The 26,219-nt window shown below is 50.5% G+C and overlaps 9 protein-coding genes and 1 non-coding gene across 10 annotated transcripts; 4 read left to right on the forward strand and 6 right to left on the reverse strand.

The window, feature by feature from the left end:
• Positions 1-823: 823 nt before the first annotated feature.
• Positions 824-2,795, reverse strand: PV06_07847 (uncharacterized protein). Its single transcript, XM_016409133.1, has 2 exons — positions 1,664-2,795; positions 824-1,613 (listed from the first exon to the last, which is right to left on the reverse strand). Exons 1-2 carry the CDS (start codon positions 2,390-2,392, stop codon positions 1,077-1,079), a joined length of 1,266 nt encoding a protein of 421 aa, XP_016260887.1. The 5' UTR covers positions 2,393-2,795; the 3' UTR covers positions 824-1,076.
• A 757-nt stretch (positions 2,796-3,552) lies between these two features.
• Positions 3,553-5,723, forward strand: PV06_07848 (uncharacterized protein). The gene is made up of 3 exons (XM_016409134.1): positions 3,553-4,454; positions 4,510-5,079; positions 5,132-5,723. Exons 1-3 carry the CDS (start codon positions 3,977-3,979, stop codon positions 5,329-5,331), a joined length of 1,248 nt encoding a protein of 415 aa, XP_016260888.1. The 5' UTR covers positions 3,553-3,976; the 3' UTR covers positions 5,332-5,723.
• PV06_07849 (uncharacterized protein) lies at positions 5,674-7,994 on the reverse strand. The gene has a single exon (XM_016409135.1). The coding sequence runs from the start codon at positions 7,920-7,922 to the stop codon at positions 6,258-6,260; it is 1,665 nt and encodes a 554-aa protein (XP_016260889.1). The 5' UTR covers positions 7,923-7,994; the 3' UTR covers positions 5,674-6,257.
• Positions 7,995-9,603: 1,609 nt separating this feature from the next.
• PV06_07850 (uncharacterized protein) lies at positions 9,604-12,373 on the reverse strand. The gene is made up of 2 exons (XM_016409136.1): positions 10,312-12,373; positions 9,604-10,240 (listed from the first exon to the last, which is right to left on the reverse strand). The coding sequence occupies exon 1, from the start codon at positions 12,267-12,269 to the stop codon at positions 10,566-10,568; it is 1,704 nt and encodes a 567-aa protein (XP_016260890.1). The 5' UTR covers positions 12,270-12,373; the 3' UTR covers positions 9,604-10,240; positions 10,312-10,565.
• A 1,941-nt stretch (positions 12,374-14,314) lies between these two features.
• Positions 14,315-14,417, forward strand: PV06_07851. Its single transcript has one exon. It is a non-coding gene; the product is annotated as a tRNA-Gly (tRNA).
• A 1,223-nt stretch (positions 14,418-15,640) lies between these two features.
• Positions 15,641-16,864, reverse strand: PV06_07852 (uncharacterized protein; the record flags this gene model as incomplete). Its single annotated transcript, XM_016409137.1, has 3 exons — positions 15,641-15,972; positions 16,019-16,730; positions 16,784-16,864. The coding sequence occupies 3 exons, from the start codon at positions 16,862-16,864 to the stop codon at positions 15,641-15,643; spliced, it is 1,125 nt and encodes a 374-aa protein (XP_016260891.1).
• Positions 16,865-17,533: 669 nt separating this feature from the next.
• On the reverse strand, positions 17,534-19,039 carry PV06_07853 (uncharacterized protein; the record flags this gene model as incomplete). The annotated part of the gene is made up of 1 exon (XM_016409138.1): positions 17,534-19,039. The coding sequence occupies one exon, from the start codon at positions 19,037-19,039 to the stop codon at positions 17,534-17,536; it is 1,506 nt and encodes a 501-aa protein (XP_016260892.1).
• Positions 19,040-19,860: 821 nt separating this feature from the next.
• PV06_07854 (uncharacterized protein) lies at positions 19,861-23,391 on the forward strand. The gene is made up of 2 exons (XM_016409139.1): positions 19,861-20,242; positions 20,298-23,391. The coding sequence occupies exons 1-2, from the start codon at positions 20,043-20,045 to the stop codon at positions 23,122-23,124; spliced, it is 3,027 nt and encodes a 1,008-aa protein (XP_016260893.1). The 5' UTR covers positions 19,861-20,042; the 3' UTR covers positions 23,125-23,391.
• A 482-nt stretch (positions 23,392-23,873) lies between these two features.
• On the forward strand, positions 23,874-24,958 carry PV06_07855 (peptide-methionine (S)-S-oxide reductase). Its single transcript, XM_016409140.1, has one exon. The coding sequence runs from the start codon at positions 24,173-24,175 to the stop codon at positions 24,809-24,811; it is 639 nt and encodes a 212-aa protein (XP_016260894.1). The 5' UTR covers positions 23,874-24,172; the 3' UTR covers positions 24,812-24,958.
• On the reverse strand, positions 24,906-25,953 carry PV06_07856 (uncharacterized protein). The gene has a single exon (XM_016409141.1). It carries the CDS (start codon positions 25,904-25,906, stop codon positions 25,031-25,033), a length of 876 nt encoding a protein of 291 aa, XP_016260895.1. The 5' UTR covers positions 25,907-25,953; the 3' UTR covers positions 24,906-25,030.
• Positions 25,954-26,219: the final 266 nt, after the last annotated feature.

Raw genomic sequence — 26,219 nt, forward strand, 5'->3', positions numbered from 1 at the left:
TTGTCGGGTGACGGACCTAGATCTCGGTTTTAATTCGCCTATCTAGTCGCTTGTGGAGGCTTACACGTCCATTGTTCGGTGCCAATCAAGCGATCATGGGATTAGTGCAGTCAGGACCGGCGTAATTGTGAAGGAGGCGAACAGGGTACGACTGCTCCCTGAGAAGTGTCGGGGAAGCAGAATCACGCATTAGTGCCTTGAAAAAGGACCAGGCAGTTGATCTTTCGCTTAAAACATGGTGGGATTCGCCAACCCCGGGTTGTTTGGAAAGGACTGCGAATCTGCGGGTTCATCTGCAGCTAAGCTGGCACAGGCGAAAGATGGAAGCGAATCTGACTCGAGAGGCAGTCTTGCTTAGCAATCTTGGATGCGGTTGGGGCTATAGCTCAAACCAGCCAAAGCAAGGTGTTTGACGAGCAAGAGCACTTGTGGCGGTGGAAACATGAAGAAATGCGTGTGTCTCCTGTCGGTCGTAGCGATTGCGTTTTTCGTTGGCGGCTGGCAGCGGATACAGCCAGCCCAGCTTCAAGTGGTGGTTTCGCATGGTCAGGGGTGCCTGGTAAAGTCAACCCTGTTCTTCAGCGTCGTCTCACAAAAGCCGTTGAATTTTGACGTGGCTGGAGCTGAAATCCCACACGAGGCTTAAGTCGGGTTTGGAAGTTTTGTGGATCGTGAATGGAAACACTTGATGCCGGCCACCTGCCGGCGAGCAAGCACAGGCACACAGGGCTTTCTGCGTCAATCGAGGGAGGTAAGTCACATCGCCTGGAAAATGTTTATCTCAACGTAGATATTTGTGCAGAAAACATGTACGATCATGGGACTAGTACTAGATTGCATAAACAGACACCCTCGCTCCTACATACAAGCAAACAAACGAGATCCCTGACACATTGGCCAGGAATAACCGCGATAGCCCCCAAAATATCCCACACAGCGGTCCACTCCTGCCGACCCTGGTCCCTCTGACTTCGTTCACTGATGTTTTTGCATTTTCTTATGCCCTTGTCCGTCGGATCCATGCACTTCGCCTCTGCTGCCTGTGGCATCGATACCTATTGCAGAATAGCACCTCATTAAGTCTGGATTGAAGAAGCGTCGTGCAAAGACTGGTCGAAACTTGATCGCAAAAGCATGCTGCGGAGGCGTAGGTCCTCTTCTGAAAGACTCTGGCATGATCGAGTTTGGAGATCGAATCCCATTGGAGGTGAACTAGATAAGAATCGCACTAGATCCTCCGGTTGGTTATGATCCCCAAACATCACGGGCCAACCTCCAACGGCTGGTTGTAGGTCGTAGCAATCGAGACTCCGGTAATCACTGAGATCGGAGTATTGAGTGGTGGGGCTGCATGTCAAAGGCGTTGATGTGACATAGGGGTTCTCTTGACGCCGTTGTCTTGCGGCACGGCTTGCAGCACGACCTCCCTTTGCTCCTGATCTCTGTCGTTGTATTGCAGGCGCGCGATGCCCATTATGACGTTTCCCCCCTCCAGTCTTTCGATATCTTGTCGTTGACTGTATTCCGTTCTTGATCGCATCTTCGGTCAAGACCCAGACACTATTGGATTTCCTCGAGCCACCACGAGCATTATCTCTGTCATTTTCGAACGCCTGGTGGCCATATGTCAGCAAAATCTCTTCGAATATGGTAGAATTCTCACCTTGTTCATAGACAGGTTATGTCTGATGCTGTTCTGCCAGCCCTTGGAACCCGATTCCTGTGGCTTGGTTGTGTTGTTGCAAAACCACTCATAGATATCTTTCAACATCATCCTGTGCCCTGGCGCCTGCTTCAGAGCATCGTAGATCAGCATGGCGTACGGCTTGTCGTCAAGAGGTTCCGCCTCTTCGGAAAAAGCGGGCGCTTGACTGTAGATAACATCGGATGCGACTGACCAGGGACTTTTGGTATCGCATTCGTCATAGTATTGGTACGACGAATAGGGAGATGCCATTATGTCTGAGCTGTCATGATAGAAATGCATATCAGGATGTCCAGTCTTGCTAGTCTGATGACTGTGGACGTGATTGGAGTAGGTCTCATGAGTTGTCCATGTTGGGGCCAACTCCAGATCGGACAGCTGAATTTGGGATCTCGGTGGCAGGAGCTGATCGGCATCGTTACCAGACGCATCAGCAGGCTGATCAATTACGTTGCTGTCGTAAAAACTGTGGAATTGGTGGAGTTCTGCTTGCAGTGCGTCGAAATTCAAGCTTCGTAGACTAGAAAGGCTGAGGCCTCTCTGTAAGTCGACATGGCGTCCAAGCTCAAAGCTCTCGTGAGCGTCACATTTGTGAGGTGAAGTATCGTCCTCCATTTGGGACAGTGGGTATGGATTTGTAGACATGAATGGATGCGCTGAATAGCAGAACAATGGCAGTAACCCCATATGTGTTGACTGGTTAGAAGGAAGTAACACTCCCACGACAATGGCTTGTGAGTTTGTATATTAGGGAGGGACAAGGAGAGTATATGGTACATCAAGCCAGACAAAGAAAGTCAAGGTTGTAAATGCTCATCATCTCAAGCAAGCAGGTGGTATGGAGGCACATAGATTGGTACATGCAGAAAGGGGAGGATCAATACAAACAGACAGGGATGAGGAACGGAACGCAAACAAAGGGTTCCTGAAGTCAAGCCCATATCCGCTTCTGCAGGAGGAAAAGACCGCTCGAATTCAGGACGGTTGATGCTAGTGCAATACAGCAGTCAGTGTATCACGGTTACCCAGAAAGCCCGGAAGCATTCTGGCCCTCCTCTGCCCAATCAATTGATATGCGGAATGAGGAGACCTCTTGTGCTACAACAGGCACGTTAACGGCTGTCATGAAGACGGGATGTTGCATGATAGTTGGATTCAAACTGCCAACCTGCAGTAACCCACAAGCACCCGTCATCCCGTAGGCCAAAAAATTTCACCTTGTCTGTTTCCCTTTAGTGGTGTGGAGATGTGGGCAAAGCGGCTTCCGTAGCACTTATCAAAAAGCCACGCTGGAATCCGAAAATATTGGGGGTTGAGTGCGGATCGGACAAGGATACAAGGCTGAGCGAATACGGGACGGACCATGCAGCATACAGGCTTGTCCTGTGCGGGCCAACAGCAGGTCTAGGCAAGTAAGAAACAAAGGATGATCAGGCTGAGTATGCACCTACCATGCAGAGCTCATGCGTCTCCGGAGAGAGGGGGGTGGATGGTGAGATCTGGTGTGTTCCCTGAGGAGGGTTAAGCTCCTCGTCCAGGACTAACTGGCCATTCAGTATTGACCTGTGTTTCAAGTGCGGATGAGTGGTATTGACAAAAGATCAGAAATTCCGAGGTTTCTTGTCTTGTTAAAGGGGCCTTTCTCTTCTGCTTTATGACACGTAGGTAGTCTGGAAGGTAGAAGGGGGATGGAATAGCCATTTTGTTCCAACCTGAGGCGGAATCTGGGAGCAGATTGTGATTGTCACGGCAGATAAGATAAGATTTCTTGGCTCAACGGTCTCGGCCCCAATGTTATTCCGCATTCCCTTCACGGAGTATTAGGATCTTCTAGTGTGCGAGCCCATCTGAGATGATGTGTACTACTCCATCAGAGATAGTGCTTTCTTTTACTCCGAAAGGCTCGCCTCGTCCCATTGGTGTTGTTCCTCGTTTTGCTACGTCAAGTTGCAGTTTCATATCTCCTTTCTAAGGCCCCGAATTGCTGATTACGCTGATATGATCATCGCCGCTGATGTAAGTCAGCACAGCCTCAAATCAACCCTCTTTCAGAAAGCGCATTATTCTGCATCTACCGTCACGCTTCGACCAAGCACATCTCTGGTGTGATACCAAGGCTCGGCATACCACGGCCCTGTTGTCCCCAGGTCTGCACTAGCTTTCCGCCAACATCCTGCACAGTCAGAGTCCTCTTGAACATTTCAACGCCCAGACAGACCATGATCTTGTCCTTCTTCGTACATTTCATACCCTGAACGATATCATATCGCCATGCCGGAAGTTGTAAGAGGCAGTCGTGCCAGTCTACAGCTGGACCGGAATGTCTCCCCCGCCTCTCCTTCGCAGGAACGACGAGCCGTCCATTTCGGGCTCGAAAGCCCATCGGCCGAAGACACCCCTACACCCGGCATAAATGCTGTCGACACAGGTCTAAGCACGGATTCCGGGCGTAGGAGAAGCTCGCAACACAAGAGAAGGCGGACCCAGGACATGACCTCTCCGGAAAGGGCCGCATATTATGACAGTCGTGCTGCAACCAAAAGAGAATTTCGAAGACGAGCGAGTACTTTACAGGAATACTACCAGGAGCATCCTGAATTGCTTCCACAACTACCTTTTACCTGGCGTCATGGTATCAAAAGATGGAAATTATTCTTTACGATATTTATAATGGTTGTTGATGCATGTGTCATTCCACTTGTGCTATACTACACGATGAAGTTTGTGGGCCATGTGCAGGGATATATAAGTATGAGAGCCCTACGCGTCGACGTCGGAACACATTGCTAATGTTGAGCATGTAGTTTTTGCCGTGGTTGCTACCATTTGGGGTGGTCCGACCTACGTTGAATTCGCCGTACGATCCTGGAGACTTATCAAGAAAGAGAACTTCTTTCGACCATTGGGCACCTCTAATCGCTGGGCGTTCGATATCACACATTGGATTTCAAGTTTGACTATCGCAGCGGTCACTGCGTTCCTCATCATTGGCAGCGCGCCTCACATTGTGTGGCTGCGGGTGCTGTCAATGCCGGCTCCTGCGATCCTCTACTGCGTGGGCGGCAGTGTGTTCATAATCACAATGTACAGTCTTACGGGCCGAAAAGCACCTTTCCGAATCAGCTCGACACCGAAAGGAGGAGACGTGTATCCAGGAGTGTATTATATCATGGAGGACATCATTGCCGTCAATGCCGGCGCCGGAAGGCCTTTCCGTGAAGCGCTTGCTGCGCGGTATGCTGCGAGCCCCCGCTTCCGGAGAATGATCAAAACACAATCGTTGTTCTGGTCGATACCATCCCTAGTCGTCGCCGTTGTTTGTACGGTGGTTATTGTCATTCACCCCGTGTCTAAAGAAGTGGCCTATGGTGTTGGTACGTTTCTCACATCGCTTCTTTCTGCAAATCTACTGACACATTCTATCAGGATGGGGTGTTCCGTTTGTTTGGGTCGGTATATGGGTCGCCATCTCTTTCCCCTGGATCCGCCGTGACATGCACAAGGAGACCGTGACGTGGGAAGAAGATTTCGGTATCGTGCCCGAGAAGAAGCACAAGCACGCCGTCAACGATCTGGAGAACGGAGAGGCTCCCAAGGAACCCAAAATCCCCGAACCAGCGCATTAAAACATTAGGCCTTTTTCTTTTGTTGTTTGTCCCCCTCTTTTCGAAACAAAGATACCCTGTCGCAGTCAGTCGGTCGGAGTCAGATTCAGATGGATATATAGCTTGTGTGTTGCAGAGAAAAAAAGCTGGTTGTGATGATAACTTGGTAGCAGTGAGCGTTGGATCCTCCTTGTCCTCTTTTTTCTTCCTTCTTTCTTATAGAGTCAAAATCTTTGACTTGTTGACTATTTGACGATATACACGGTAGTCTTGAAGTGTGGTGTGTCGATGCTGTACTGGAAAATCACTTCCAAGTGGAAAGGATATCTATCACCTGCCTAGGTACCTAATGAGATGATACATGTGAAGTATGGCTCCAATTGACATGGAACCCCCGGTTTTCACTACAAGTACGAGTACAATATTGTCCTCCTTCTCCTTCTGCCTCCCCCCTTGCCCTATGAGCCGCACTCGCAGGAAGACTTGGTCCCCCGGGCCTTTTTCTTGCGGACACCGATTGATCGAGACCTCCTTGTCCGTGCATGGTCGCCTCGTCACTTGTATGATGGACGAGATGATCGGGCGACCCAGTACTCCGCGGGAAAGAGAGACTTGTAAAATCAGCCCCTTGCACGATCATTCCTTCACGCTTGCCGAACACGAAAAAAACAAAGCCCTGGGCGCCTAGAACTGGGGCCCGGAAATCACCTTGGGACCCGGAAACAACAAACTGATAAGATCGCGTCGCAGTGTAAATACAGACAGAAGCCCGAGGCCTTTGTTCCAGTAACCTGAAATTATGCAAGTAATGCATGCGCACATGCCTGGCACTGTACCTTGACATCAGGAGACCACCCGAGGTACCTACGTACCAGGTACTGTAGGGAGGTACACGTGGGTGACCCGGTGCACCACGCCAAAACAGCAGACTAGCCTAGGTAGGTACTTTACTTTCTATAAACGATCCTCTTGAAACTGAAATGGAGGGTCAAGATACCCTTTTCAAACGTACTCTTGAACCCGCGGTCGTGCTTGGCCGAGTAATCCCAATCGCGATCCACGATGCGGAACGCCACGTCCTCGTAAGGGGGGCCGGCCATGAAGCGAATGATACAGGTGTCCTCCTCGCCAGCGGGGGCCAGGGTCTGACCCTTCTTCCTGCCCCCCTCTCGGACAATCTTGTAAGTGGGAGCCTTGGTCGGGTCGATGAGGTCCGGGTAGAAGATGTGGAACTTGTAACCCTGGACGACCTTGGGAGGCGGGTTGTCGTGGTCGTAGTGAGTCTGGTTGTACTTGTTCCACTCGTAACCCATCTGGACGCGGTTGAAGTATTTCGGTTTGCGGGGACGGTATTTGTTGCTCCAGATCGGTTTCGCGGTTGTTGATGTTGACGGATCGTCGAGGGTTTCTTCGCCGGCAAAGATTTCTTCGTCCTCGTTGACACCCCTTGCAACTTCGCGGTCAAAGAGCGCTTTGGTGGCAAACGAATCGTCGACGGTGTCGAAGCGAGACGTCGGATCGGGGCGAGCGGCGGCGGCGGCGGCACGCGAGGTTTGTGTTGTTGTGATTGTTGTGGATGACGAGGATTTTGAACCCGTGGATTTTGGTTCGGGTACGTAACCCATGTTTAGAACTTTACGTCTGGCACTGGCGACAGAACGTAGAAAGTCCTGCTCGTCGACGATATCAAGACCTTTGTCCCTGGATGGGATCTCAAGTAATGGGTCCGGGTCCAGCTCTTTTGTGTACTCGACGGTCCGGGCGGCGGGTTGGACGCCAGCATCGAGCATCTGCTGGCATGCCTCGTTCGCTTTCCCTTCGTTCTCGTCTCGTAATTGCTTGAGTCGTGAATCGAGAACGTCCTGATACACCCTTTTCAGTTTGGCCTTTGCCTTCCACACAAGCAGGCTATCCAGCAGTTGCTGCCAGTAATCGGTGTCGATGGGCTCGTCGGAGTCGAGCTTCGACCGGATCTGTTTCTCCAGCACTTCCAACTGCTCGTACGTCTTCGGGGAGAGCAATTTGTCAATGTCCGACGCCACAGAACTGACCGCCCGTCCTTCCGGTCCACCTGTCCGTATTTTCTTCTGTCTGTCCTTGCATATGATCTGCATCGTCCGCCAGTATTCTCGGTTCTTCTTGTTGGACTCCAAGTTCATGTACGTCTCGATGTCCTTGCGCAGATCGGACAATTGTGACTCGGCGAGTCCTTCGAAGACGCTCTGGGGGTCCATGAAGTCCAGGTCCTTCTCGTCCACCTCGTCATCCAGGGGGTTCCTCGTGGGGTCAACCACGCGCAGCGTCACGGCGAGCCAGTCTATCGGCCTCGCCCGGCCTTCTTTGACTCGAATCTCGGCCTTTTTCTTGGCCTGCTTGAGCACGAAATCGTCCTCTTGGGCGACCCATTCCCTCATCCGTTCGTCTTCTTGCAACTGGTTTATTCTCATTTGGTCCTTGTGGGACCATCGTTGTGACTGTCCTCCCCCTCCCCCTCGGTCATTTCGAGGCACATCGCGGTCTCGATGTTGTTGTCGGTCATTGTCTCGCTTTCGCCAGGGTGGAGGAGGGGAGCGCGAGCGCTTTCGTTTCGTCGCAGAATTGTAGTCACTCATCTTGACGTCACTGAGTCGTTGATGAAATGGCCGTCGTGTCTTTGAGAGGCGTGGCACCCGAGTTGTCTCACCAAGTACTTCCGTAGAATGTAATGGCAACAGGCGGCCAAAGTTGATTTTGAAAAGTTGCCGTTTAATCTTCGGTAAAATACTCCGCGGTCTCGATAAGATAACGACCATTTTATTTGGGAGCATCAATGATGACAACGACTTCACTGCATCTGAACAATTGTTCGAATCACGAATCATCGTATCCATCTACAGTTGGGCCGACCGAGGAATGGGCACTCTAGACCATTGGCAAGTAAGAAAATCAATGCAGTCTCAAGTAACTCTTCAACGAGTGAACGGCATTTTTCTCTAAGATCGACTTGGCTACTATTTGGAGAGAATAAAAAATATTCATGGTACGGTGAAGGATGATCAATATTCTTTATCCTCCACACCGCCACAGACACACTCATTGACATCCCTTTGACCTGGTCCGTCTCATGCGTGAACCCTTCCAGACAGACTCTTCTTCTTCCATCTTTTGTTGCTCCTTTCTTCCTGACTGCGACGTACGAAGTAGCAGTCTCAGCAACGATGCCTGGCAGAAGTAGTGAGAATACCCGGTAAGTCTGATGGCTTGTGTCAGTGAATCTAGTGCGCGAGAGACCGTGGATTGTGGACACGTTTGAGAATGGCTGGATGAGCTTCTCCTTGATCTCTCATATAGATACAAGTATTTCTGAAACCTCCATTCACATGGAACCCAAAGTATCACCGGTACAAATATCAACCAACACTTAATTCAACGACACGCGCAAACGTCCAGCGAACACACCCACACACACCCACACACACACACACCCCCTCCTCATAAAAACATCGGTTCCCTCTCGATGATCCTCGGTTGGGGCCCTCCTCGACGCACTCTGGCCTGCGGTGGAAACATGGGCTGTCTCTGCCGTCTCCTATCATCGAACAACCAAGGATCAGGATCTTCGGGGTCGACAAACATTGGACGAAACCCCCTCCTCGGCTCTCTGAACAGATAGATGGGTTCTGGCCTCCTGAGGTGCTCCCTTTCTCTCTCCCTTCCCCTCTGCCATTCTGGCGACCCCGGCCTCCTGGGTTCTTCCCGTGCCATGACAAACTCTTCCAAAGGCATCCCTCGAGGTGGTGAATGTCGAGGTGGTTGTCGGACCCGAAACCCCCCGGGTCGTCCTCTCCTCCGACCCCTCAACAGATCGGCGGGTGGAATGTCGTCGAAGGCGCTTTTGTTCTTGTCGTTGCCGCCGGAGAGACAGTGGAAGACGAGGAAAAACACCAAGATGGAACAACCGACCGTGACGGGTACCCAGATCTTTGCCGTGTCGTTGTCACCCATGTTTTTGCTCTTTCGGAAGGTGAGAGTGTGTACCGATGTCCTGCTGTGGACAAATTCGTCAAAGGATGTAACGACCGCGCGTTTGGTTGTATCTTCAATGGCCGTTGAACGACTCTTCATCAAAGAAAGTGGCCGGCTTATCGTTCTTCAAATCTACTTGATATATCCCCCAAGTCTGACCCTTCTGTTTGAACACCCCTTCGGCGTGCAAACAAAACAATCGTTCAATATCTGTTTGCATTCAAGAACGAATATCACAAAGTTGGCAAACGAACAAATTTGTTCATACTCACAAGAGATCAAACAAACGTGTACGTCGCATTCAACTACATACATGGAAAACGTAGAGACACAATCTTTTCTGTAGTTTGCTATTAATGACTCTCTCTTTGATATGGCAGTTCAGGGTCAATTTGCGCGACACCACACCATCAGCAATAGTTTTGCGCAAGAAATGGGGCAAATGACATTGGCCCCCAGCAATCAACACAGGTGGTGCTCGTGGTGATGCCATCCTGGAACATATCTTTCTCTGAATAACAGACGTTGATAGCTTTGAAACACCAGCTTGCGAATAATTGTAAGTCAGGAATGTGTTCACCATGTAATGTCTACTTTATTGACGTCCCGCTCTGCCATTATTCCTCATAGGCACCACTGTTGAATTTTTGCCGAACCCAACAAACATCCGTTGCATGCTCTAGATGATGTATGGGTCTGTGCTCAGACGTGTCATCTGAATCACGGCAGATAAAGTGTTCCTGATCAATGACCACCTCCCCCTTCTACGAGTGAAGGTGTTGGAATAAGCACAAAACCTATGGCTTGATTGCCCCGAAGGTAATCGTCGGGTGGGAGAGGGTGGTAGATTGGTGAAATATGTACAGTATATTCGTGTTGCATATGTTGCATAAGCAGAATCTGTACATGCGGCACATAAGGAGCACTGCGGAGTGTTAGCAGGTCAAATAAACAGTTAGAGGAGATTTCAACAGGCAATAATCAGCACAGACTTACCCAGATCTCACAACATATTGAGTGATCAAAACAACTTGTGCTCGTTCGGATACGTCCGGGCGGAAAAAAATCGCAGCAGAATATCCCATATCAAAAGACTACCCTTACAAAACGTCATCGTGTTTGCCGAGCCCAGGAAGAGTAGGAAACCACGCAGGCTAATCATCTGAGACTGGAAAAATATGAACTGTTGCGCTGCTTGTAAAATCGCTTCGAGTCGGCCGACTTTCATGTAGATTTTCGATACTCTCGAATTAGAAGTTCATATTAGGGTATCCCTCCATCGCTTCTGAATGATAGACGGTGGCGAAGTCGACCTCACTAATGGCACCGTACGCAAATGCGTCTAGGGCCATCATGGGCGTGATCTCGGACAGATTATATGCGTGCGGATTCGAATTCGAGTGATCACCATTTTGTCCGTCCTGAAGGTACGCCTGTGTATGTGATTGCTGCACATGCATATAATTATGCTGCATAGGTACGTAGTGGGCTGATGCAGGTGGAAGCTTGATGACTTCTTCTTGCTCGTTGGGCGATGATGTTGCGGCCCTGGGTGATCTAGGCCTGGCAATGGAGTTGTTCTCTTGCGTTGACACTCGAGTTGACATTTTCTGCGGAATCTGGTTGAATGAAGGCATATCACTGTAAAGTTCTGGGTATCGCTGAAAGATATCGGGCCCCATTGTCCAACATTTGATATCAGACAATCTTTGGTCAAACGTGGGATTGATCTTGTACAACCCAGTTTCCACCTCGTGCGTGTAGCAGTCTCGGAATTCGTACGGCCACAGTATACGCAGGCTCTTGCAGAACAGATGCCAAAATTCGTTCCCACAATAGTTATGCTCACCGAAGATGAAACGCTCGCGGAGCCCAGGCCAGGCGTAGTAGTCGATTGCGTAGGAATGCGCGATTGATTGCGAAGGACGACGCATGTACCACGGAGGTAAGCGCTGGAAAAAGCGCGAGTTGGACTGGGTGTGAAACTGAATGAGTGCATGCATCGCCCTCATGCAGGCCAGTCGTTCGGTCTTTGAACATGTACAGAACAAATTCTCGTCGATCTGCCGGAGGATCTGCCACGAAGGGTGCAATGGGCCTCGTTTGGCAACAGCATCCCATCCTTCTAACAGAGCACGAATGGGCACATCGTCGGTCACATCATCAGATGCCGGCGTTATGTCCTTGGGCCAGGCGAATCGCTGACTCAACACCTGGTTGGCATACACCCAGTAGTTCCCACGCCAGGCGACGGGTTGTCCGGGCACATGCTTCGAGAATGTATGGCATGTACATGACTTTCTCGGCTTTGCCCAATGATCTGTCCACTGTGGGAGCTGTGGAACATCACTTTCACTGCTCTTACATTGTACCATTGCCTGATTCTTCGGACGAGGGACGTCGCAGCTCAGTTGCACGATGGGCCGTGCAAGGAGGGTGTCTTGTGGCTTGCCATTGCTGAATGGAGAAGGAGTGAAGTTGGTTCTGTCGAAACTGCAGACAGTAGACACTTGTCTATCTTCCTCCGGCTCGGTCTTGAGGTTTAGTGGGGTATCATCGGATAAGGACATCATGTTCGGTTTCGGTTCATCATCTTCGTCTAGGAATATGTGTTCCTCGTGTGATGCTGAGGATTTGCGTAGGTCGAGTGCCTTTTGAATGTCTTTCAATGTTTTTGCCATCAAGCTCCGATCAGCTTCCACCTCTTGCAACTGCTTCATCAGAAGCGCTACTTGTCCGGTGGCATCTTGACGGCGAAACTCTTCGACGAGGCCTTCCAGGTGAGCTATTCGAGATTTGGTACGTTCACGGGCTTGCCGTTGGCACCGCCGGTCAATCTCTCGTTTCTTGAGCCGTCGAGAGGAGACGAGTTTCTCGCTCGATTCGGCGGAGTCGTTGGAGGCAGGCCGCTGACTGATGGGCGTGGGTACAATTTTGGTCGTCATAATGCTCATGTAACCGAAGAGTCGACTAGGCTGGATGCTATCGAGTGCCCAGGTTCATATTATTGTAATAGAATGGGGCAGAAATGAAGATGTCTTCAAGGTCATGATGTGAAAGTCTGCGGGCATGACGACCAACGAAGCGCAGCCGCCGGTTTAAGGTCGATCACCAAAACCCCGGACTTCGAGGTGGCCAGGGTTGGCGAGACACAGGCTTTGCGGGGGTTTCGACCGGTCTTGACCAGCCAAATTCTCTGGCGCCAGCTGACGAAACTAATGCCTGATGCGGCTGGGATGGACTCTCTAGGAATGGCCCAGAGAGCCAAACATCAGGGTTGGATCTCGGTGAGGCAGCGAAGTGGGATGCCACTAAAATCCACTAGGATCTTTAGGCTTCGCTAAGACTCCTACTTGTAGGGCGGGCTCCAGATAGGCTCAATGAGACTCACTAAGTCCAGTTGATGGTGGGAGATTATTGGCGAGGACAGTAGGGAGTGCTTTTCCGCGCTGCTAAGTCATTACTTAGTCAAAGAATTCACATGTCTGATCCGATCTCTCGGACACGGTTCCACCGTCAGCACATCAGGGGATCCAAGCCACGAAAGGCGAAAATGCTACTGTATCCAACATCTTCACAAGGTTTCTGTCAAATCCTAGTGCCAGGGGATGGCCCACGAATGAAATCCTCGCTCTCGCCATTCAAGGAGGGTGCAAAGACACCTGCCTCGCAGATTCAATTCTCTTATTCTGCTCAGCGACATGATGATCAGGACGGAGACTACGCCTTGGGAACGGTTTTCCTCAGTCCATGTACGCCTGGATGGAATGTACCAGGATCAATGCAGTCACAGACCCCGAAAGCGAAAGTTGAATGGGAAATCTCTCAATAATTTCGACAACTCAATGTTCTTGTTGCCACCGCCCCTGAAATTCGTACGAGCGACTTGCAAGGCAGGATGATCGGGATGTCCGGAGATCTGCAAAGTTGAGCGATTCCCTCTGGTCCCTGAGAAATGAAGACCTCTTTGTGACCAGATCATTTTCGGCTTGCCTCGTGTATAGCTCGGGTTTTGACCGGCCGTAGTTTTCCTCATATACACACCTACTACTCCTCTATTGAGGGTAGTGTTGGTCACTCCTGGACATCGTGGTTTCACATACATTTCAGACATGTCGGATCCGCTTCAAAACCATCCTCAGCCCATCCAAAGAGCGATATTCTTGTCGCAGCTGGCCCAACTTCCATGATGTCTCTCTGGACTTCTGCTTGCTCCTTGCGTGGCCGTGACGCAAGTTTTCTTTGTCTGTCCTGTTGAAGTGATGCTCTAGTCAGGCGAGCAGTCACTCTCTTCACCACCAAGTTTCTTTCTCACCCATTGACTGTCGGCGTATCTCTATTCACCTCAATTCCTGTTCTTTCCCCCATATGCCCCTTACCCCGGATTTTAAGCCAAAGCGCCCACTTTGTTGTGAGGTGGCATGGTGCAATGGGAGCATACCTTCAGCTTGAGGAACCCCTTCAGATACCCGACATGCTCCTGGTCTTACGCCAGGATGTCAAGTCCGGACTGGATTGTGTGCGCTTCCACTTTCGTGAGGGAGATTCCGGTTCAAATCTGGATGCCGCCAGCCGATGTTTTTTTGGTGGTTCATCACACACAGTACTAGCTTAATGTCGTAGCTCAGAGCGTCCCTCTCTCTGAACTTGAGCATATGTGGCACCTGAACCGTGGAAGTAATACAACAGAGGCATCTCAAGTGGGTTCGGGAGTTAGGGGCATATATGGCTCGAGAAGCGTAGGAACTGGACTGGCAGCCATTTTAACATGTTTGACTCATTCTCGAACAGCCTCTAGAGATAAAATCACCCTGGATCAAATGAAGCAGTCCACTGAGGCTGACAGAATGATTTCGACGATGTTGCCATTTATCAATCTCACCTTCGATACACTGGACAGCCTTGTCAATATGAGCCTTGCATCCTGCTCCATCAATTAACTGAAATAGTTAAACACCGGACATTTTGCTGTCGTTCACTCGTCAAGACATGGCATTTCGCTGATGTAGTGCAGTGGTATAGCATATCCCTTTCCCACAACAAAGACACCTCTCTTCACGTGGAAATAGGGGAAGACCTGGGCTCAAACCCCGGCATCAGCATATTCTTTTTTTTGCCATTGTACAAAAATGGTTGACTTGTTACCGATGGAACGAAAAACGCGCTCTGCAGCTCGCCGCCTTGAAAGGTGAGTCACTGTGAATGACTGGCGCCGTAGCAATCTGCTTCTGCGTCTTTCCGAAAATCTTTCCCCAGAGCCAGGCGCATGACGTCCGCGCGGAAAGTAAATGCTTCGAACGAGGTGCACACATCTTTCAAAGGCTCAGACCGTTGCATGATTCTGAAGCAGAGAAGAAAGCAATCAAAGATTGTGCATGGGAAGAAAGCTTCGTGTGGCTTAGACTCTAGATCCTAGATCCTACCCTTGTGAGAACATACTCTAGAGCTCAAACACCTACTGATGGTGATATGTTGTTTGGCATGGTAATGCTTGGGCATGTTGGTGGTCGTCCCATTTTGCCGTTGACCGGATCATCGCACTGGAAACGGCGCAATACGTGGTCAAGATTGTCGAGAATTTTGGTGACTGTGCTTTTCGAGTGGAATGGCATGTAGATACTTGTGGGAAGAACAACAACAACGATAACAAAGAATAAGCGTGCCTTAGGCATGGCGATTGTCCTTCTACTCCACAATAGCCAAGTATTTTTGACTGATTTTTATAGCTGCCCGTCGCTAACGTCTTGGAAACCTCGCCTACCTCATGACCCGATTTAACAAATCATTTCTTCCTTAGCTACGGAGTATGCAGCATCGACAATTGTGCAAAGATGGCATGATCGAGCCTGATACCTATGCCTGACGTCCCCGACTTTCTACATAACAAGGAGAAAAAGCCGTTTCTGAAACATTTGCTCCGAAATGCCCTTGAGGTCTCAGATCAATATGTGACAGCTCTAGACAAAAACCCACTCTTACCTCAAGGTTCAAGACTACTCTCATGTTTCAATACGGAAGAATTTGAATTCGGAATTGGCGTAACCTGGCATATTGCTGCCAAAGGCAATGATGTGACTGGTTCATTTGTCTAAGTTGTACATACAAAGACTGGCTCTTCTTTCTGCCATTCGATATTCATCCTTCTCGCGTGCTCAAGTTTTGCCCACGTCTCGACTCTTGCTTTGTAACCCATCGATGTTCAAAGCCTTGACTGTACCCACTTTTCGTGTCGGAAGAGAATTCTCTCCATGTCCGTCCTATACTCACATTCGTCCTATCGGTTGATTCGATACGAGGAGAAACTAGACCAGCTTGCAGCATGGCCTTAGCGTTTTCTGTGAACAGTCTGCCAACCATCAGCATCAGTTCCCTTCTTGCCTCGATTCACAATAACATTTCCTGGTGTGAACTTAGGTGCAGTCGGATTGTATGAGCGAATGTTCGAAGCCGACACTGCGCTGTCCCGTCGATCGCGACCTTTTCCAGGATAACCGTCTCCAGGACAAGGGATCTGGGTGATGAGGTTCAAGGGGCGTTCGCACGGGTCATGACTGAACCCAATCTGTACTTCCTGGTACGGACCAGGCTTTCGTGAACGCTTGATAAATTCGTCACGGATAATTCGTGCAATCGCAGTTGCAGCAAAGACAACCGTGGCTAATCCTCGATTAGATGGAGCGTAAGCAACCAGGGGGAAGCCTACCGTTTCCAGTATTGAATAGCCAAACCAACTCTATGTTGTGTTCTCCAACAATATCACTCAAGTCTTTCATGAATCGTACTTGATTCATGCCATTGGTGAAGAGTTGTTGGCGAGCAAAGGTTAGGCGGCGACGCTCATTGATAGGAGCCGACATGCGCTGGAGCTCATCGTTTTCTGGATATGCCTCTCCCATCTTGATCTCGGTACCTGGTCCGAACAAGCCTCCTCCATGGTCACGTCGAGCATATGAATCCTCGTCCACGAGGGCTATGGCCGAGCTCGCATATTGGAAGATGACGCAAGTAGCGTTGTGCTGTTCCACATATACCATGGAAAAGATTGCTCCATAACTGACACGTTGGGTGACGTCCTTCAACGGTCTGTTCTTGCTCCAGCCATAGATCCAGACACAACGATAATCTTCATCTTTTGGCAACTCTTCTTTATTGACCTGTCGCTTTAAACCATCAGAGGGCCGGAATTTCACTAGACGGTTGTTTCTCGGTATGTCGGTGGCGGCGACGGCAGCCCAGGTAGATCTGGTGCCAGGAGGAGGGGGGCGAATGCTGACTGCAGGGTCGGATGCAGGGACGGGTTTCATCAGGAACTGCTCTTGGTCCCAAGGCGCGGTGACATGGTTGAACGTGTCCAGCATTGAATGGACATCTCTCGCGATCTCATTCGCTGCCTCGTTTTCATCCTCGCCTCGAAGCTTGCTCCTGATTAGCCCCAACATGCCGTATAGACGTGAGAGACACGACATACATGCTCCACCACCCTATTGAGATGGCTCAGGGCCTCAGCCATGACTCCACTGACATGATTAGAGTCGTTCTCAATCGCCATCATGTCCTGCATTGATGCCTGAATTAGCGAGAACAGGGTGGGCATACCCTGGACGGAAAACCAACCTCAGAGGCAGGGCTGCTGCAGTCGCTATAGACGAGAGACGGTGTGTTGGTAACGTCGGTTGAGATATTGCTCAAGGTGCGTCGTGGTGAACACGGGGGAGAGTAAGGTGCGCGCCTTGTAGCCATATCGGAGGCAGAAGAAGGCAGCGTCAACAAATGTAGTGAAGGCGTATCGGTGAAAGTGAATGATTTTGGTGAACAAAGAAAATCTGGCCCAAGGTGAACTGAGTGAACTGAACCAGCCTGCCTGAGAATGCAGGGATCCAGGCAGCAGCTACCCGGGTCTGTTCCTTGCCTTAGGAGGAGATGGGGATATGGGACTGGGAGGATCAGTAATTGCTGAGGATATCGACGCAAAAATGTTTGCTCTCGAGATAAACAGTCACAATGGAAACAAGAAGATTAATCCCCTTTTCTATGTTGAGGTGCTCGCACATCTGATGCTCTTTCCGCTGCAAATCAAGCCAGCCACGCCAACAGAAGAATTCAACTCCCAAACCACCGTGAAAGGCGCCTCACATTTGCATCAATAAATCGCCTCAATAACCTCAAATCAATAGTGCCCTCATGCTCAGTAGCAATCCACATTTCCCTCTGCCAATCATCATGTCCTCCAGAACGCCATCCTGCTGCCCAACTCTCGGCTCAATGCCCGTCTCGCCTCGACCGTCCTGGTGACTGCATCTCGATTTTCATGGGCACGACGCAGGAGATACTTCATGCATTCGCCCAATTTGCCCCATACCAGATACTTGTAGGCCCGGGGGATTTCCACGTTGGTGGCGCTAGACTCTAAACGGCTTCTTGCAGTTTGTACCACCTCGCAGCTCACGTTGTCTGCCATCCCCATCAACTGACCGTATGCAAGTTCAATTTGTGGCTCGCCATTCCGAGCCTGTTCATCACGAAGTTTCCCTGCTAGTCTTACAGACTCGGCGTTGTGCGTCGCTAGTACCAGGCTCGCTTGCGGGAATTCTGACGAACCACCAGCAATGGGTTGCAGCATGCCTTGATACTGTCTCTGCAGAATGGCCTTTGCGATCTCATTGTAGCACTTGTGAGTCTCCTCGATGGTTGGCCAAAAGAGCTCTCGTGGGTCGCTACCTAGATATGCTCCCCGGACGAGCTTGACGCCCAAGACGAACTCCTCGTTCCTGGCTAACTCGAGGTGGCGCGCCAATATTCGTGGAGTGCGTTGGGCATATGCTTGGTAAGTGCCATACACCAACGCTTGATTCTTGTTGTATCTTTTTGCGAAGTACATGGTCCAATTGTCAATACCCTGCTGGAGGGACGCCTGCTCAGCGTCAAAGAGGAGCTTTACACCTTTCTGTTGAGCGCTTTGGCAGATTTCATGGACAGCCTGCTCAAAATCCGGAGAACATGCTATGGTAGCCTTGAGATGTTGCAAGGCTTGACGACCCGCACCAGTAAACTTGAGCGCAACGAAATCGCCCGGTTGGGCTAGGTCCACGGTTGCAACAGTATTACTTCTCCATGTCGCAATTTCATCTGCGTTGAGAGCTGCTTGCTGTGATGAGTCTCGAGACGCATCCAACCCTTCAGAATCCTCCTTTGTAAGTACAACCTCTTTTGCATGCCCCAGTATCACGCCGCTGTAACCTGTATGTTTTAGGTCTGCGATTGTGGCTCTGACCTCGGTAGGGGTCTCTCCAGCACAGAACTGTGCATAGAATGTTTTCTTGAGAAGAAAATGGAGGAGAGGATTCCGATCCGGCATGAAGAGAGGCGACTTAGTATGTGCGAGGAAGGACATTACTGATAAGGAGGGTCGAAGGAGGAGCGGGATTGAGGACACTGAGGTGATAATGTAAGAGCGGATCAGCGTGGGCAGAGAAAGACATGACAAAGGTCGTGAGACTGGCACTGAGGTCGTTACATGCTCCGTCTCGATGATGTGAGGCGCGGCCGATGAGGCATTGCGTCTAGTATGTGCCTTGCGATCCTGATGAATCTGCTGGGGTGTGTTGACCTGCGCAGGGAGTCGGATGAAGTGATTCGGCCGGATATGCGATGCCACGACCACGCCCAGGAGGAATTGCCTCGAATGTTTCGGCAGCGCTGATCTGGCAGCCAGTCGTGGTTCCATTCTCGGCAGAGAAAGGGTATGCTTTGGTCAGTGGAGGCGAAGACTCAGGCAGCAGGCATGGGCATGGACATGGGGCATAAATGAAGAAAACACTTATATATCCTTATCCAAACAGTCATGTACGGATGCAAGTGGAACGTCAGTCCACTGCCATGGATCACGATAAGAGAGTAACTGGAGACCCGTGAGTCCAAACATCAGTGACGATAGGCGGCACTGAGGGCTCGACTGTGCCGAAAGCGGGATGATGGAGGATAATGGCGGAAGTGTCACTGCGAGCCTGCCGCGGATAAGCGAAATCACGTGCGCCACAGACCAACAGCTTACCTGTGAACTGGGTTCAAAGCACAGGCTGGTGCTTGAGGTGACTTCTCACTTCTGGAATACTTACATGCAGATTGTGATGTTCAAGCTCCTTCATGTTGCTTGCAGTGCCATGTCGATAAAGATCATCCCTCCAATATTTGTGAGGGTAAGGCTGAAACCTCCTTCGCACACTCGAGCTTTTCCATGGTCCACTAATTGCTCAGTGTCACACGTTCGCCGGCGCGTTTTTAGATATCTAGGACACTGCGATGAGAAGTACCAACATCAAATAGTTGCGATGAATATGTTGTGTTTCCAGATTCTACACTCAGGACGAATCAGATATGGCATGTTGCTTCACTGTATCCGGAAGAAACGCTGGGTATGGTGATAAGCTGGAGAAAAACTGCGTTGCCGTCGCAACGAGAAGGAAATCTAAAATGGCTTAGTTTCGCGTCATCTTGGCGTCTATAGCAAATCACTGGGTTGTACCGAATTCAATCCCAAAAGTGATGGCCTTCAACCGCAGGCAACTGACGTCGACTGTCCACAGCTTGTTATTCGTGTTTTCGAGGCATTCGCGTCAATACCCGCTCGTTTTGTACTTTTAGAAGGGCCACCACTTTTTCCATGGTTCCCTGACTTTTATTTCTCTCTAGGGCCTGGAGGTAAACAAATAGCGAGAACAACAACAGCCATGGCTTCGTCTGGCGGTGCTTCCTCGATCTCGGTCACGGTCCGAGTCCGACCTTTCACAATCAGAGAAGCTGCTCAATTGACAAAATGCGACGAGACGACTATCTTTCTGGGCGACGGTTCGCTGGCGGCCGCACCAACACCCAAGCTGTCACAAAAGGGCATCCGGCCAGTGATCAAGGTGGTGGACGAGAAATGTTTGTGAGTAAAGGAGAGATACGCGGAATCATGACTTCAGCTCACAGATATTCTCTAGAGTGTTCGATCCTCCCGAAGACAATCCAGTACAGAAATTCTCTCGCTCCCTCGTCCCTTCCGGTAAGCGAGTGAAAGACCAAACCTTTGGTTTCGACAGAATCTTTGATGAAAATGCGTCCCAAGGGGAAGTGTACGAGTCAACCACTAGGCCACTGCTGGACAGTGTTTTGGACGGCTACAATGCGACGGTCTTCGCCTACGGTGCCACAGGGTGTGGCAAGACGCACACCATTACGGGTACGGTTCAACAACCAGGCATCATCTTCCTTACCATGCAAGAGCTCTTTGAAAGAGTGTCAGAACTGTCATCCGAGAAGGTCACCGATATTTCCTTGTCATACCTCGAGATTTATAACGAGACGATCCGCGATCTGCTGGTGCCGAGCAATGTAAAAGGAGGTCTCATGTTGAGAGAGGATGCGAACCAAACAGTATCCGTTGCAGGGCTATCTAGTCACCACCCACAGAATGTACAAGAGGTCATGGACATGATCATGCAAGGAAATGAGATGCGGACAATGTCACCCACCGAAGCTAATGCTACCTCTTCCCGTTCCCACGCAGTACTTCAAATCAATGTTGCCCAAAAAGATAAAAATGCTGGCATCGAGGAACCTCACACCATGGCAACCTTAAGCATCATCGACCTGGCCGGAAGCGAAAGAGCTAGTGCAACGAAAAATAGAGGAGAACGACTATTGGAGGGTGCCAACATAAACAAGTCTCTTCTCGCTCTCGGCAGCTGCATCAACGCTCTCTGTGACCCTCGGAAACGCAATCATGTTCCTTATCGAAACTCCAAGCTGACACGCCTGCTCAAATTTTCTCTTGGAGGGAATTGCAAGACTGTGATGATTGTGTGCGTCAGCCCTTCCAGTGCACATTTCGATGAGACCCAGAATACCCTAAGATACGCCAATAGGGCAAAGAATATCCAGACCAAAGTCACCCGTAATGTGTACAATGTCAATCGACACGTCAAGGACTTCCTCGTCAAGATTGACGAGCAGATGGCTCTCATCAATGAATTGAAGGCCCAACAAAAGGACTACGAGGCTGTAGCATTTGCCAAATTCAAGAAGCTAAACGAGAAAAAGGAAACCATCGCAAGGGAGGGAGTGCAGAGAATCAGAAGTGCATACGAACATTCTGCCATCGAGAGACAAGAGCGAACCAACAATATGATCAAGTTGAAGCAGTTGGGACGACGTATCGCCATGTTATCTGCATGGATCACAGCCTTCGATACTGTCTGCGATGCGCTCGAGGACGAAGAGCCTTTGAAAAACATGCACGCCATCAAGAAGACTGCTCAAGGAATCATGATGGAACTGGAGAGTGGCCGTCACCACTGCCAGCAAAAAGTCTCAAAGAACGCGTGGGATCGAGGCATGAACACTGCACTAGACCACTCTTTGAAGCAACTTTGCGAAGTTGATACTGGAGACATGACCGACTCCGAGATGTTGCGTCGCGAAGTCGAGATGCTGAAGCTGACAGCTGAACGCGAGACACTTTCGGCTATCAATGAATCCGAAAAGACAGGCGATGCGGCTACCATTCAGGTTTTACTGCAAGCCCACTTCGAAACGATCTCGGCCATCGAAAACTTGAATAGGATGAACGTCGACGAAGCCGTCGAAGCCGCAACACAGATTCTTGGAAAGATGCTCAAGTCAGCCTCGGGTGCTGCTTCGTACATCGTGAAGCCTGACGGCAGCCTCGCCCCAGTCGAAGCATTCGCACCCTCTAAGACTGGCACTCCTAAAAGACGTAGGCAGAATCTGAACAACTCTGTGCTTGAGCTCAGCCCTCTTCGACCCAGCATGGCGTCTGCTATCCCCATGCACGTCATGCACTCACCGCCCAAGGCATCTCCCAAACGACGAGGATTACTCGGCAGCGCGAAGAAGGGCGTGTCCTTTACTCCAAAGAAGCGAAAGTCTCCCACCAAGGTAAAGCGAGCGGTTAGATGGCGAGATGATACCGAGGATGGTACATTGGCTGAGTTCGAGAAGACCCCTCAGAAGCTTGCAACATCTTCACCTGAGGAGTCGACTACAGAGATTGCCGTCCCACAAGACTCCGACCTGACCGCCTCCCTGGGACAGGCCCGAGATCAGTCTCCAGGATCGTCTCCAATCCCACCACCACCTGAATCGCAACTAGCGGTGCAACCGAAGAACAGTCGGTTCCAAGCAGGTTTCTTGTCTAAGAAATATGATGGTTCACCATTGGGATCCATGCCGCCGCCTAGGATGACCCCACTTTCGTCTTCAGATAGTGAGACTTCGCCTCTCAGAGAGATTGATCCTAGCAAAGCGACAAATCGACGCTCTTTGACTCCGTCTAATAAGCACGTTCTCGATATCGGCACCGACAGTTCCAGCAACCCGTCGTCAGACACGGAGAACCAGAACAACCCCAACAAAGACGAAGTCATGAAGATCCGTGAGGCAGTTAGGCGCTCAAGCTCGGTTCGTCGCTCTGGGATCGGCTCTCGTACTCAACGCAGACGATCTCCGACAGCGGCGACGGGCATCTCGGGATCTCCACCTAATGACAGTATGTTTGCTGCTGGCCATGTTAGAAGGATGGTCCTGGGCAAGACCGACAAAGAGAATGAGTGGAAAGTTGGTGTGTTGAGCCCTCGTGTGTCTGGTATTGTCAGGGACTCGAAGAGCCTCAGCATGAATTCGGCCCGACGAACAACTATGAATGGCGATGCGAGATCGACACCCATCAGCAATGATCGTAATGGAGTTAGAATGGGTTCGACTTCAAGGGGAAGTCTGATGCCCAATGGAAAGGCTGTCTGGCGTTGATGGGTGTCCCAAAAGCAAAAACTTAGAATCGGATCGTTCATGGATTCTTGTCTTTTTCTTCGGTTTTGGCATTCTTGGGCGTCTCAAGGACGGATGAAGGGACCAGAGGCCTTGGTATGGGCTGCGCATCTTTGACCGGAGTCGACATGATGTTCACCTTCAACAACAGCGCCACCAGGGGGCCCTTGTAATTAGTAGCGGTCTGCTCATGTTCGAGTTTTAGAACAAGACCTTTTATGACTAACGATAAGTCTTTTTGCTTGGAATCATCATTCAATGAGGATTGATACTTTTTGAGAGATATTATGCATTCGACATGACGAGCGTGTAGACCATTTTAATTGTCTCTTAAGGGCCTGGCATCCTTTAAAAGAGGTGATCATTGGACGACAGGTCTTTCGAACAGCACAAATATTGTTCGGTAGTAGGAATTCTAGATAGCGTAATCAACGTAGGGGTAGGGATACCAGTAAAAGTCTACCAAAGTGATTTGTTGGTCGAAAAACGCACGGGGTGCTGGAAGTAATTGTCATAATCTGCCGCCGATGGGATTAAGTAAACCAAAATTTCTTCAAAGGGCACAAATAGCACTCCGTAGGTAATTGAGGGTTATGGGCACCGTTTGTTAGGTACATACTTACCTAGAGCCCTAGCACTCGTTTCAACTGCTGCGCCCCCCATATGTAGAAATTGTCATTATTATTATTTGCCCGCATCGGATACTTGTACAGACTATTACTGTATGACGTGCTGGACTTCCGAGTCTCGAAGTTTATGGAACTTTACACACTTCGATAAACTGCGTATATAAGTTCTTGCTACTCCTCATCCTGTACACACTCAACTACTCTACCACAGAAGTTCTAGTAAAAGCCGACGCCAAAAGACTTACCAGGGTTTATCAACAACCACCGTCACCCATCATCGTACCCCTCCTGTGTCGCCATCTTCGTCCCATCGAACCGCTTAGCCGAGTGACGACCAACAAGACAACTACAAAACGCTCCATTACCTCGGCCTCCTCCTCATCCTCCTCACGTCTCTCTCCATGGCCTTTCAGATGCCCGGGTTCCTATCTCGGTTCCTCCGACCATTGTCCTCGTCCCCCCACATGTCCCTCCAACCCGACGCCCTGGCCGTGGCGCAGTTCCCCGCCAACTCCCAACGGGCCATCTTCGCCGGGGGCTGCTTTTGGGGTCTGGAGGAACTCTACCGCAAGGACTGGGGCAACGGTAAAGGGTTGCTGGACTGCCGCGTGGGATACACTGGCGGAAAGACCGAGGCCCCCTCGTACGAGGCCGTGTGTTCGGGGAGGACGGGCCACGCCGAGTCGCTCCTCGTCGTCTTCGACCCGGACAGGGTCACGTACCGACAACTGGTCGAGTACTTTTTCAAGATGCACGACCCGACGACCATGAACCGGCAGGGGGCCGACACGGGCACCCAGTACCGGTCCGCCGTCTTCGCCGAGGACGACGAGCAGGCCAAGATCGCGACCGAGGTGAAGGAAAAAGTCGGCGAGCAGTGGTACAAGGGAAAACCCATCACCACGGAAATCCTGAGAGCCACACAGTGGTACGACGCTGAAGACTACCACCAGGATTACCTCAAGAAGCAGGAGATGAAGGGCGGCTACGGTTATCATTGCCCTGCTCACTTCGTGAGACCTTTTCCCGAGTTGAAGTGAAGTGCGCGGGGACTCTTCTCAACCTCGAGGAAACCTCCCCCAAAAGGTGTGGTGATCCTGGGGATCGTGACGATTGCTTTATGTGGTGTATGATGTAGAATATGATTAAATACCTAGGTACAAAGATTTGCAATATTTCGACTTTGAGTTGTTTCTATTCTGATTTCCAAGATCACGCTCTAAGAGGTACGGCAGTACAATCCCCTGATATGCGTTGCATCACAGCCGGCTAGGCATTCTAACCGCGCCGTCGAGACGTATAACAATACCGTTGAGCATGGGGTTCTCAACCATTTCTTTGACGAGACGGGCGAATTCGTCCCCTCTCCCCATGCGCATTGGGTACTGGATCATCTCAGTATTGATTGATGCACGAGAACCAGTGCTACCCTTCGGCTTGCTTTCGACTCCCTCCTTTTTGGCTGGCGCTGCGGCAGTCTTCTTCACTGGCGCGGTCATTCCCGTCTGGAAGACACCAGGCGCAATGCCCAACGCTCGAATACCTGCCTTCTGCCCTAATTCTCTCGCCAGTGGTAACACAATACTCCTGACAGCACCCTTGCTTGCGCTGTAGGCCAATTGCCCTACTTGCCCTTCGTAGGCTGCGACTGAAGAGACCACGACAATGATGCCTCGTTCACCATCAGGGCCCCACGGTTGATTCAATGCCATGTGTGGCACGGCCAGACGGATCAGGTCCACGGTGCCTCGCACATTGATGGTCAGCGTTCGGTCAAACACTGACATGTCCATGTATTTCACCGACTCATGTGTGGCGGAGGGGTCTTGTTTTGGGAGGGAGAGCGCAGCGGTTCCGATACCAGCGCAGCATATCACGCCCGAGAGAGCCATGTGGGTTTCTTGAGTCCATGACAACGTGCTCTTCAGTGCGGCCTGTAAGGATTCGGTAGAAGCGACATTGGTCTTGTTGAAGATGACCTTGGATGTGTTAAGGAGCGACGACGCATCGGAGGGAGGAGGATTCAGATCGAGGATAGAGACATTGGCGCCATTCTGCAAAAAGATCAAAGTGGTGGCTAGTCCGAGGCCACTGGAGCCTCCGCTGACGATGAAGGTGCGGTTCTTGATCTGCATGGTGTTAACGTGCGCAGATGACCGAAATGCTTACCTGGTGATGATCCTGATACATATACAAATACTGTTGTACCCAGAGGAGTGCAGAGAACATAGCCAGACCTCGGTTCGCGCATGGGCGTTCTCAGTCATGTGCCATTGCCTGAGCCACACACGGCAGCGGCGCAGGAGCTTTTGTACGGGCTGCTCAATTCATATGTGTCTTGAGTTCAAATGCGACAACCTTTCCACAAGGCTACTGCTTCAGAATCTGCCGCACGTTGTCGTACTCAGACAAGCCAATCCCCCGCATATTGAATCACTGGTGAGCCGT

Source organism: Exophiala oligosperma (assembly GCF_000835515.1).
Source record: "Exophiala oligosperma strain CBS 72588 unplaced genomic scaffold supercont1.7, whole genome shotgun sequence".
Taxonomy (NCBI): Eukaryota; Fungi; Ascomycota; class Eurotiomycetes; order Chaetothyriales; family Herpotrichiellaceae; genus Exophiala; species Exophiala oligosperma.